Below are 13,524 nucleotides of genomic sequence, written 5' to 3' on the forward strand. Positions count from 1 at the left end.
ATGGGAGATGATAAAATAGTGCTAGTTTTATTACACCAATAAAAAAATTATGTGATTGATATAGAATACATTTTATATTAATTTTGTTTGATTTGTATATTTTATAATAATAAGAAAAATTTAGCACTAGTTAGCCTTGATTAATCTGCAGAAATAAACCTCCCTGGTTATAGTTAACCTGAACAACACACACAGTTTAAGCCAAAAATCAGAGAACACAGTCAATAAAAGTTATCATGTTAACCTCTTTTTCAGCCTCTTTCAATTCCGCTTCTTTCTCCTTAACTCTCTGCACAAACATTTGCCGCATTTCCTCCTCCTTTTTCTGCAGCTCTCCCAGGAACTCATTCCTTTTGGCCTCGTAAGTTTCTTGTAAACTAAGGTGACAGGATGGAAGATGAGGAGATAAAAGAAACATTTCAGAGAGATACAGAACAAGGAAAGCAAAAGGATCAAATTTTGTTTCCCACTCACACAACCAGAAACCTACTAATGCCGTGAGAGTTTACAAATATGCATTGCAGTGATAATGCTGAACTGTGTGAAACAGGACCTCAAATCTCAAAACGCCATGTCTTAGGTTTTTGTTAAAATTAAATGCTGCACGTTTCTAGACTTCAAGGTTGAAAAGGGGGAACTTTAAAAACCTTTGGTAAACTGAGGCTGGTAAATTTCTTCTCACTGCAACAAACCTCCTTGTGACAAGAATGAAATAATCTTTCAATAATCAAATTCCCTCTGAGGGAATCTAAAATTCTGTGTTCAGAAAGGAAGATTGAGTAACTCTCTTGCCTATTTGCTGTGCACAATTTATTATCCTTCAATTGTTTGCAGCTTCAAATTATTTTAAGGTGTTTTTAAGATCGAGACAGCATAGATGGAAGAGATTTTAAGGACGTGGAGAGATCAGAAACCATGAAAGGAATGGCACATGACACTGACGCTTTTTTCTACACACTGTCCATATATGTTTCCAAACACTTCACTAAAGCCATGAGGACTAGAAACTAAATTTTCAAAAACATGACACAAGATTCTTTGAATGTCAAAATTTGTTACAGGGCATGGGTTCCAGACACACACTACTAGCCCCAAAATTTAGTGTTCCTCACTGTGTTCCATGGCCAATTAACAAAGCGTTGGCACTGTTCATTTAATATTTTCTAAGTGGACAAGTGTTCCTTTCAAGTCATGTCTCACCAATGCCTAGTAATAATATTCTGGTGAAATACAGGCGTCCCCCCACTTACGCGGGGGTTACGTTCCCAGATGCTGTGCGTATATGTGAAATAGCGTAAAGTGGGGAGGTCGCTGTTGAGAGAGGCTGGGAAGTGGCTCTCTCAGCAAATCCCATCCATCACACCCACCTTCCCTGGGTGGCGATGCGCCCTTGCACATGCATGTGTGCGACCTGCCTCCAGTGACCGGAAGATTGAGCTAGAGGTCAGTGAGTCCAATGGGCCATTGGCTGGGTGGCTCCCGGTGCCCAGTGCCACTGCAGGGCCTCTCGGCACTCTCCCTGTTAAGTCTTGGAAGCTGCTGGAGATAGTTTGTTTTTATTTATTTCTCTGCCGTCCCCCACCCAAGAAATAACGTTGCTGCTTGCTTTTGGGGCAGCAGCGATCGGAGGGCAGAGGGTCTCTCAGCTCCTGCCCAATGAATAAAACTGATAAAAGAGAACAAGCAAAGGGATGGGCAGGTTGGGTAGAGAGTGATGGCTCTGCAGGCCAAGGAAGAAGAAAGTCAAGGAGGATGAATGAGTGAGGGCAATGAGACACTCTGAGCAGCCATGCAAGCTGTCCCCCCTCCCCACACTCTCCAGCTCTGTCCTGCTCTTTTCACACTGTTTTGAAACCATTTTCTGGTTCAAGTTATTTATTTATTTATTTCGTCGCTGCGCATAAACGCGGTTGCACACGAGTGGAATGGCCGTAAGTGGGGGGATGCCTGTATACCTGAATGGCTTGCTGTCTGGATCAGTGTCCTTAAATCCCATTTCCTCCAGTTTACATCGCCGGTACAACTCGTAATGGCGCGTGTGTGTCTGTTCACGGAGATCCTCCATGTTGACACGGATCAACATCTCTCTTAGCTTCACAAAGTCACAGTGCGCTTCGTTTTCCACTGTTCATGGTAAAAAGAGGAAGGGCCACTTGAATGCAGGCGGCTCTAAGTATGTGTTACACAGAGTCCTCCATAGTTAAGGAAACAAGAAGTTTGAACCTTCCCTTGAGGGAAAAAAGAACTGGCACAATGAAGCCTATACAGTGCTCCAAAAAAACCAAAAACAAAACAAAAACCCAAGCCATGAACTTGGAGAAAACACGGAAAGGTGGTAAAAGTTGGATAGAGGAACAGGGAGGAAATGGTATATAATGGCCGTAATATTTCAAAACATTCTTAGACATAAACAGATTATTACTCCAGACAAGTCTACCCACCCACAGTAAACCCCAGAAAAGTTTTCTCTCTCAGTTCAGCTCTTACTGGCACTTATTTTCAGCAGTATTCACTATGGGTGTTCTCCAGAACATCACCTACATTAGCAATACCCTGTAAGACAGCTAGATGGATTTAGCTTAAGGTAAGTACAACTAAAACATTGGCAATGACTAGGTGGCTGCTAGTACGTCATCAGAAAATGAGAAGGGGGAGCACGTATGTATTGATAATTTATATGTGCAAATTTAGAAAGAATTGTCATAATTCAAATAGAAATACATTTCACAGCAACCTAGTGACCTGTGTCTGCTAACTACTGGTGAGCAACTTCAAGGTCTCTCCTGCTCATCTTTCTTATAGCTATTTATCTTTAAACTGAGGGCTGCAAAGCAGCTCCCACTGCTACCTAGCAACGGCTCCCAAATATTTGGGAAACCAAGGATGAACCAGAACCACGTCAGGAGAGGATTTCATCTTGGCTAAGACTGGTGCAGCAGTTGCTCTGCTCTGTTATTCATCCAAATGTAAAAAGAGAATTCTGGCTTCCCAGTTTTGTACTGTGCTTGGCCAGCATGTTGCCACCCAATCACAAGGGTTAATGGTGTGGAAATGCTATATATAAGTCCTTGTAGTTTACTAGATGCTGCAGCTCTGGCCTGGAGTAATTTCTCATCGTTGCCAGATGTGTAGGGCCTGGCTGTGGTAGCCATGCTTAGGGAAATCATTGTTAGTTAGGGAATGGCATACTCTAACATGCTAGGCCCGGCCCCGTATTTCCAGGGTTAGCCGCAGAAATAAAGGTTGAAGTGACATGCTACAACACTTTATTCCCATCTGATACTGAACTGGTTTTCCACACCATCTTCCAATGCAAAGAATAAACCATTTTCACCCAAAGGGTTGCCATGGGGATAAAGCAATGCTATTTTGTTCCCACACAGACTTGCGGGCCGGTGGGTGCTTTCATTTTTTTATGGGAAAGTACAGCTGGCTGCCAGTCATCTATTCATATAGGCATTTACGCAGTACACATAAAAACACTCCGATCTTTTCCATTTGCGTATTTCGAACCTTTTCCTATCTCTGTGGAGTGAGGCTTAGATAACATATAAGGGGATAAGGCCTGTATGTAGCATTGTGGGGAATTACCCACCAGAGGTTCAAGAAACATTGCATCGCTTTTGTGAGGCCGGAATCCAGAAGTGAGGCCCAGGGGAAAAAAATAAGCATCCACTTGATCAGGATTTTCCCATTTATTCCATACTCGAGTATTGAGGTGCAGCAAACAAGCAATCTGGGAACCTAGCAAGAAAATGGCTGGACTACAAAGGGCTCTGGGGTTTTCTATATTCATTTTAAAACAAACAGAATTTTACTGTTTGTAAACAGGAGGGGCTACCTGTCTGCCTCGTGAACATCATCTCACCAACTACAATTCTGGCTGGACCTGTTTTTTTTCCAGATGTCTCTAATTCCTGCTACTTTTACTTAGGTTCATTGTTCTGCACACATCAATAGCAACTCTGGTCTGGGTAAAAACGTCACCACAGCCAGAGCCATCACTTACCCTGCACCGTCCCCCAGGGATACTGCCGGGCCTTCATCATTTTGTTCCCTATCTTGATTTCTTCTGTGCTGCCAATCACGGCAAAAGGTAAATGGGCCTAAAACGGAAGCAATTCAAACAATGATCATAAGGAACACGGCATACCTTTTAATTTCTTTTTTATTTTCTTTTAGAACTTGTAAAGGTGGTTTCATTGCTTTTAGAGTTTGTTGAAACGATTTTGTTGGGATTTCCCCACCCCACCCCTGAACTGGATGGCGGTTGTTTTAAATCTTGTACTCCTTGCAGGTAAATATGTTAAATAACAAGGGTGGTATTCAAGGCTAGCCCTACTCATAGAAGACCCACTGAAGTTAGTGGGCATGACTAGCTTAGGTTCGTTAATTTCAGTGAGCTTGCTCTGAGTAGGACTTGGATGAATACCACCCCCTTATCTACAGCCGTTTTCCAGAATGCTCAAAGCGTTTGACAATAAACCTGAAAAGGCAAAGAGAGCACACTAGGATCCTGTTGTGATCCTTCCCAGTCTTTCTCATGAAGGATTTGGATAATTACTAAACCGCACACAACCCAAAATGTTTTATGGTTTGTTATTTATATGGTGCTATTAGCCAGGAGGGTACGTTTTACAAAGCACAGTAGCATTAGGTCCCTTCCCCCAAGGAGCTTACAATCTAAAATTCTCTACGGCAGGACCAACAGAAGGAAGGAAGTGGACAGCAGGGGAAGAATGTGTGATTGATTCTGTTACAAGTGCTTAGGCACAGTTACCACAGATTATGAGAGGAGGGGTTCTGCCTAAAGCATAGTGGAAAACAGGAGTTTTTAGATTACCCCTTGTTCTTTCATTTAAAGTACAGACACATGATCATTTTATACTCTGAAGCCATCAATGGGACATAAAGGCAAGAAAAATTCATAGGAAGCTGCTTTATACTGAGTCAGTTACTAGTTGGGTCCATCTAGTTCAGCATTGCCTGCACTGACTGGCAGCATCTCTCCAGATGCTCTAGACCTGAGCTCCAGCCCTTCATCCACTAGTGCTGCTTCTTAGGGACGCAGGTGGCGCTGTGGGTTAAACCACAGAGCCTAGGACTTGCAGATCAGAAGGTCAGCGGTTCGAATCCCCGTGACGGGGTGAGCTCCCGCTGCTCAGTCCCTGCTCCTGCCAACCTAGCAGTTTGAAAGCACCTCAAAGTGCAAGTAGATAAATAGGTACCACTCCGGCGGGAAGGTAAACGGCGTTTCCGTGCGCTGCTCTGGTTAACCAGAAGTGGTTTAGTCATGCTGGCCACATGACCCGGAAGCTGTACGCCAGCTCCCTCGGCCGATAAAGCGAGATGAGCGCCGCAACCTCAGAGTTGTCCACGACTAGACCTAATGGTCAGGGGTCCCTTTGCCTTTTTAGTGCTGCTTCTTACTGCGGCAGGTGCCTCTCTCCCAGAAAACCTGACAGGTGAAAAGCAGCATTGCACCTTATGCACTCAAATTCCTGACCCGTTAAATACTAGAAATCCTGCCATGCGTCTTCTCCAGCTGCAGGTTTTGATACAGCAAGTCTGGCAACGTCAGCCCAGACATACTCAGGAACAACGGACCTTTCCATGTATGGCAAGATTTACATTAAACAAAAACAACCCTGAATGTGTTAGAATCATAGAATCATAGAGTTGGAATAGACCACAAGGGCCATCGAGTCCAACCCCCTGCCAAGCAGGAAACACCATCAGAGCACTGACATATGGTTGTCAAGCCTCTGCTTAAAGACCTCCAAAGAAGGAGACGCCACCACACTCCTTGGCAGCAAATTCCACTGTCGAACAGCTCTTACTGTCAGGAAGTTCTTCCTAATGTTTAGGTGGAATCTTCTTTCTTGTAGTTTGGGTCCATTGCTCCGTGTCCGCTTCTCTGGAGCAGCAGAAAACAACCTTTCTCCCTCCTCTATGTGACATCCTTTTATCTATTTGAACATGGCTATCATATCAACCCTGAACCTCCTCTTCTCCAGGCTAAACATGCCCAGCTCCATTAGCCGTTCCTCATAAGGCATCGTTATAGACGACCTTTTCGTTCTTTCATTTCAAAATCATCCTTACACACAAGCGGGATCACGCGTTAGCTATTTATACACAAGCAGATCACAATTCTAGGTTTGGAAAAGAAAAAAGCGCCAAGCACAGGAACAGCATGGCTCCCCAGCCACGAGAAACACACGCCTCCACCCTACAGGAAATGAATGGGAAATGCTATTACTTGCAGCACTGCACAGCAAGAGCCAGGGATGGCTGCCAGAAAAAGAAACACATTTCGAAAAGCAGCAGGGGTGGTAGGGGATATAAGGTTGTGTTAGTGACTGAAAAAGTGATCCCTTGAGAAAATATCTACAAGGCTGGGTTTTGTGCATAGCTACACACTTGCTGAATGCAACTGTGACAATAATACTACAGCTACACATAGCTATTATAATAAAAAATTGTTTCTATGCTATTTTGGTGAGACTCAGCATAATGCATGTGGGCAGGGCTGCAAAGCACTTAATACTTTTCTCATTCATCCCCTCAACCTACTCCCTGTATATCAATTTATAAAACGGGAAGTTTGAGCACAGAATAAAGGTAAAGGGACCCCTGACCATTAGGTTCAGTCGTGGATGACTCTGGGGTTGCGGCGCTCATCTCGCTTTATTGGCCGAGGGAGCCGGCGTACAGCTTCCGGGTCATGTGGCCAGCATGACTAAGCTGCTTCTGGCGAACCAGAGCAGTGCACGGAAACACTGTTTACCTTCCTGCCGGAGTGGTACCTATTTATCTACTTTCACTTTGACGTGCTTTTGAACTGCTAGGTGGGCAGGAGCAGGGACTGAGCAATGGGAGCTCACCCCGCTGCAGGGATTCAAACCGCCAACCTTCTGATCGGCAAGTCCTAGGCTCTATGGTTTAACCCACAGCGCCACCCGCGTCCCTTGTGCAGAGAATAGGAGGGTGCTAAATTGGGCAGCTCAGGTGGGGTAAGAGCAACTCCACCCCCACCCGCAATAGTTGTGTTCAGGCCCCTCCCTTCCAACTGGTATGCAGATGAGAGATGCAACCTCAAGTCTCCTAAAATCAGTGGTAGCAGAGAGAGACATGCAGGCACCAGCTCTCACCCACTCCAGCAGTAAATTGGGGGGGGGGCTGCCCTTTGCCAACCAAAAGCATTGTGAGGGGAGAGTGAATTGGGCTAATTTGAAGAACTAAATTCAGGAGAGAATGTGTCAGCTTCTAACTGACACACTAATTCCAAAAGAATGTGAATTTTCACAGGTCCCTGACTTGTAATTCTTATTTCAGCCATGCATATCCAAGTTATCAATGTGCTACTCAGCGTGTTTTGTGGTTGATGTGTCAGGCCACAGTTCAAACACTCCTCTCACCAGATCAGGGTTTTCCAAACTTGGGTTTCCAGCTTTTTTTTGGACTACAATTCCCATCATCCGTGACCACTGGTCCTACTAGCTAGAGATGGTGGGAGTTGTAGTCCAAAAACAGCTGGAGACCCAAGTTTGGGGAAAGCCTGCACTAGGGTTATACTTATGTGTGGACTACATGCTATCTATGGAATAGGATATACAGAACTCTAGTGTTGTCAGGGTGGTTTTGGTTTTTTGTGTAAGAAGGTAGCAAGCTGCTAGTCCCTATGGCTTAAAGGGTGCCAAAGTGGTTTTGGATAAGCTTAACCATGAACAAGGAGCACTTCTTCCATGCAGTACCTTAGCGAAAAACCCTGATGTGCTCTCAGCTTCAGGGCAAGTTTTTTTCAGCTAATGTATCTTGTGGACTTTGCTGGACTCCCTGCACTTCATTCCACCAGGGTTCATCTGACTGAGGCAATAGCCATGTTCGAACATGCCCAAAATCCTGGTTTAATATGCCAGGGTATGTACTTAAATTTTGGGCTAAATGTTGCATGAGAATACAGCTGGTGCCTATGAAAGTACAGTGGTACCTCGCAAGACGAATGCCTCGCAAGACAAAAAACTCGCTAGACGAAAGGTTTTTCCGTTTTCAATTTGCCTCGCAAGACGAATTTCCCTATGGGCTTGCTTCGCAAGACGAAAACGTCTTGCGACTTTGTTAAACCGTTAAAACCGTGCTTCGCAAGACGAAAAATTCGCTAGACGGCAAAACTTGCGGAACGAATTAATTTCGTCTTGCGAGGCACCACTGTAAAGCCAACAAATCTCTCACACTGCAGTAAAGAAAAATGTTCTGCCCTCCAGGTTATTTCAGCTGCTGAAAGATTTGTTTTTCACTATCACATCACTCTTGGCTGAGACAATATGGGTGCACTTTCATAAAATGCACTCCACACTCTATACGTAAAAATAACAATGGCAGCATTTATATTGTGCTTTTTGAACATTCGAAGTGCTTAGTGTACATCATCAAGGAAATCATAACAACAGCCCTATAAAATGGCAGGCTGGTATTTTTACCCCTGTTTTGCAAACGTAAGAGACAGAAGGAAATTTGCCCAGAATATACTATAGCATCTGGCATTATTGCCTTACATTCATAGTCCCGTTTATCTCTGCCACGGACTCGTCATCTGTAGGGAACTGATAGATCTGCACCCCGTTGCTGACAAGCTCACTTGTGATCTTAATCTTGAATTTCGTCAGCTCGCTTTTGGAAATGGCATCGGATTTGGCAATAATAGGAATGATATTTACCTGTGGAGAAACCAAGAAACAAAAAGGGGGAGGGGAGGGCTTTGAATGTTTAAAGTTGCCCTAAGTTTCTCATTGAACATATGAAACGACCTTGCACTGAACAACCTTACACTTAGCCCATTAATGTCCACTCTGAAAATAAGTAGCTATGGTCTCAGGTAGGGAGACGATATTTGCATTACCTGCTGCCTGATCTTTCTTAACTGGTGATGGCAGGGACCTGGGACCTTCAGCATGCAGAGCACCTGGTCTGCCACTGAGCTTTGGCCCATCCCCAAAGTATAGGAAACAACGTGGTAGATGCAAAATAGAAGGAAGCAATTTGTAGTTGAGCTGAGACGAGAATAACGACCAATGACATTTCCCCTCTGGGTGTCAACCTGACTCCTACCTTGCTATCGAGCTTCTTCATTGTTACCAAATCCAGGGATTTCAAAGAGTGGCCTGTGGGGGCAATGAAGTATAAGCAGGCATGGATGCGGGAGTCATGGTAGTTATGTAGCACCCGCTTGATCTTCAGTTCCTCTTGCAGGTAAGATTCGAACTGGGCATCAATGAATTCCACAATAGATTTATAGCTTTATAAGAAAGAAAGAGGGAGAAAACATGGAACATGTTGTAATAAGTGAAATCGTCCAATGCTTCAAGCATTAAAGAAGCAAAAGTTTCTTCCTAATTTATGTAACCACACAAAGCCTTTCATGAAAAGCAATGTCTTCCCCTCAAAGCCATCCTTGAGTCAACCAGGATCATTCCGATGAGCAAACACATCTCCACAGAGTCAATTCAGACAATACAATGGAGGTCAACTTGCAAAGTAAAGTAAAGTAAAGCAAAGCAAAGTGAAACAAAACAAAACAAAACTATCATGCTCATAACACTACTAGTACTACTACAGGGTGAGTCTTTTAAAGGAGACCCCATGGAACATGTGTACTCTGTATCCAGAGGGCTCTTTTAAAGGACTCACCCTGTAACAGTGGTCTGCTCCATCTGAGCAATGTAGAACCACAAAAAAACCTAATGGAAGAAGATCGCAACTGTGTATTTTGCAAGCTGGGAAAAGTTGGTGACTTTGGGGCAGTTCATAGACATGAAGTTGTATCATACAAACAAACAGACTGGTTCATTTAGCCCAGCGTTCACTAACCTGGCGCTCATTCTGGTTGGGGCTGATGGGAGCTGTAGTCCCAAAACATCTGGAGAGAACCAGGTTGGTGAAGCCTGATCTAGCCAACTTGTCTGATATAACACAGATTCCTAGATCTTTCCCCCAATTGGCTACTAACCTATATTCAGAGCTGACAATCATTGACTGTTAGACAGGCAATAAAGTGGGGGTGGGGGTGGGAGGACGACCTGATTTCCATTTAATCAAGAACAAACTTTTGCTTACCTGTCCTCTTTGTTAATCTGATCTCCAAAGCCCACTGTGCTAACAATGGTCAATTTCAGATGGACATTGCTTTCCTGGAGATCGTAAGTACTGGATTTCAGCTGAACTCCTGGCTGCGAATGAGAGGCTGGCTCACCTTCAAACTTGGTATTGAAAAGGGTATCCATCAACGTTGATTTCCCAAGCCCTGTTTCTCCTTTGGGGAAGGGGGGAGGGAAGCAACATGTTTTACAAGACATTAAAAATACACAGCGCCTCATTTTGGGCCTGTAGTTAGTTAAGAAAGTTGAACATTAAACAACAGAGTCATAACAGTGCTGATGAAAATTGTTTATTTTTGTCTTAAGTATTTAGAACCCTACTTTCCCATTGTCTGTATTCAAAGCAAATAACAAATAACAATTAAAAATCATCATCAAACAAATCAAAGACCCATAAAATCCACTGGAAAGCAGCAGAAAACATAAATCCTCAAACTGCTCAAACAGTGAAGCACACACACACAGCTTTTCAAAAGAATTCAGACTAGGCAGTAGGAGATAATAGAATAGTTTGCTCAGGGTTGTTTCTAAAAATACAAAGATAAAAATAAAGTACCATAAAAATACAGTATACATTAATTTTAAAAGATTCTGGAAAGAATGAATGTTTTTATCATGTTAGTCCTGCACATTTCAGCTCAGGTGAGCCTTCTTTAGAGTCATAAATCACTAGTTGTTTTATCTACGGCTCAAAGACCATCCATTACTACAGGCAGAATATCTCCGCCTGGAAGGACAAGAATATTTTCACAGCCCAGTTAAACCCATAAGAGAAAAGGCCAACTTTCTCTAAGAAAGAAGTAACATGACACCCATTTATATAATGTGTGATATTCGCCCACCAACTGCTCATCTGTCTTTTTAGACAGGCATCATTCTCTGAACTGAGGTAAATTATCCTCAACATGTAATTGTTTAACACTGCCTACACATGTGAAATATCTTCTTCTTCTTTTTTAACATTATGCCTTCATTTACGACGATTTCATCAAACGGGATGTTTTATAGCTCGTCTCACATGGATATAACTTGTTTAGTATTTCTCTTGAAATTCAAAATTAATTAAAACATTAGTAATAAAAGGGAAAGAGGGCCAACTGGTCAGAATTGGAGCAGTAGAACAATCCAATTGAAAAGCTGATACTTCAAGTGTATGGTGGTTTAAAAAATAAAAGTCTTGCTGTATATTTTCTCATCCTTTATTTTATCTAGCTGCGGTTCCATTTCAGGTGTTGTTTTTTTAAAAAAGCATTTGGATTTTACAAAGGTGTATCTAAGCATCATTTGTAGCAGCAATCTAAATGTGTGTATAAGGCTCTCCATCAAAATCTAGCAACATCAACCAAGTGCAATGTTACAACTCACTGCTGATCTGTCTCCAGCCTTTTTTTCCTTTTAGTAGTACATTAATGCACTGACACACATTTCCTGCATCACAGACTAGGAAAGCATTTGCCCTTAGGGGGTGGGGGAAGGCAGGGAAACCTAAGCCATTACAAGAGAAAATGCCTTTTAGTCCATTAAAAAAAAATCCATCCACTTTTAGCAGGCAGGTCTTTTTTTTTTTTTAAGGAGAGCGAATTCCCAGATTCCCTGCTTTCATTTTAAAAAAACCAATACGTTTTTTAGCATTTGTATAACCTGAGATAACAGGCAAAGCGTTCAGACCCTGTTCTTCTCATTTGCTTGTGTGTGATAAACCAGCCCACTCCCTTCTTTCAGTGATTTATTTTGCTTGCTCCTTGGTAAAATTTTTGCAGATACCCATGGTTGTGCACCTCTTTAGTTTTGGGTTACTGCTGCAGTGTGAGTACTGCCTTGAAATCACTACCTTGGAGCCAAATGTCATGTTGCCGTGGTAACCTAGATAGTATCAGGTAGGGCTGGATGGGGAACTGTTTTTCAGTGAAAGGCCATATTCCCTCAAAAGGGGGGGGGGAATCTGTTGAGGGCTGTATGCTGGGGGTGGTGTGGCTGAAGAATGGTGAACCTACCTCACTATTACTTCAGGTAGTTGAGGACGATTCTCAGGACATTATCGAAACTATAAAACCTGCAATTTTTTGGTACCACTTTTGACGGCCATGGCTTCATACAACGCATTCTGAGAATTATACCTTCAATAAGGGGCACTGATGATGGGGGTGGTACCACTTTTGACGGCCATGGCTTCATACAACACATTCTGAGAATTATACCTTCAATAAGGGGCACTGATGATGGGGGTAGTGTGGCTGAAGGCCTTGGAGCCAGAACCAAAAGTAAACAGGACATCCATTTTTCTCACTTTCTGCCACCCTACTTTCTCTCTTGACACTTCCTTCCACCCGTTTTCCCCACCCTCCAGAAACTAGGCTGCAGGGACTCAGGTAGACCTGAGGCTGTAGGTTTCCACCACTGATGCAAGTCACAAGTTAGTCCACTGAGCTACTCCAAAGGAGGTATGGTCCTGGTGAGGGAAGCAGCAGTGTGTCCTGTGCAAGGCCCATACAATCTGGCGCTTCCATAGATTGCCATGTCAGCATGATCACATGTATGAACTGGGGCCAAGTTCTTTACCACACAAGAGCCACCCCACTGAAAAGTGGAGCTCATCCTGACATAATTACCAGCGCTCACCACATGATGGCACATTCAGTTCACCATGGTGAACCTGGCTCACCATTACCTCCGATAGTTGAGGATGATTCTCAGGACATTATCGGAACTATAAAACTTGCATTGTTTTTGTACTACTTTTGACGGCCATGGCTTCACACAACACATTCTGAGAATTATACCTTCAGTATAAGGGGCACTGTTAATAGATCCCTACAGTCTAGCTCGCTGGCATTTCCTAGGGCAAAGCAAGTGAGCATCCAACGAAAATTTTCCTCTCTTACCACCTAAAGCAAGAGTGTGGAGCCAATGGGCACTACCTATGGGCCCTCCCAATTTAGGCCTGCCATAAAAGACTTGGCTGTCCCACCCCTAGCTCATCTTTGTCGCCAGCATCCATTATTCTGAGGTATACTGCATGCTCCCAGGTTTGAGACAACGTGGCTGTAAAGACAGCATTTGCGAGTAGTATCTGTATGAAGTGCAATGGAAGATGTCTACCATCTTTCTCTGTGAACATGGATAGGAAAGCTTTCTGCCCAAATGCTAGGTATTTCCCAGTCAGCGGTAACAATTCTGGGCTAGACAGGACATTGACCCAGCAATTTAAGTGGCTTTCCTGCTCCCTTTCTGAGCTAAGCATTCCCCCCCTGTAAAAGCACCTTGCATTAAAGGACCAGAGACTGCCAATTATTGTCCATTTGGAGGCATAATTATCTAACTACAACCAAGGCTGAAGCCGTCTCCAAGTAGTAATGGCAGAAAAGGA

At 43.5% G+C, this 13,524-nt stretch overlaps 1 protein-coding gene across 11 annotated transcripts in view; it reads right to left on the reverse strand.

Annotated features, from left to right (window-relative positions):
- Positions 1-13,524, reverse strand: part of SEPTIN6 (septin 6) — a 56,875-nt gene that overhangs the window by 12,669 nt on the left and 30,682 nt on the right. For all 11 annotated transcript variants that reach the window (XM_083486510.1, XM_083486509.1, XM_083486506.1 and 8 more), the window contains exons 3-8: positions 10,117-10,312; positions 9,112-9,298; positions 8,559-8,720; positions 4,010-4,106; positions 1,956-2,124; positions 245-377 (exon numbers count right to left, since the gene is read on the reverse strand). In XM_083486510.1, the coding sequence (XP_083342636.1) occupies positions 245-377; positions 1,956-2,124; positions 4,010-4,106; positions 8,559-8,720; positions 9,112-9,298; positions 10,117-10,312 (944 nt within the window). The remainder of the gene's footprint in view (positions 1-244; positions 378-1,955; positions 2,125-4,009; positions 4,107-8,558; positions 8,721-9,111; positions 9,299-10,116; positions 10,313-13,524) is intronic.

The sequence above is a fragment of the Podarcis liolepis genome (genome assembly GCF_965112155.1).
Source record: "Podarcis liolepis genome assembly, chromosome: Z".
NCBI classification, from domain to species: Eukaryota; Metazoa; Chordata; class Lepidosauria; order Squamata; family Lacertidae; genus Podarcis; species Podarcis liolepis.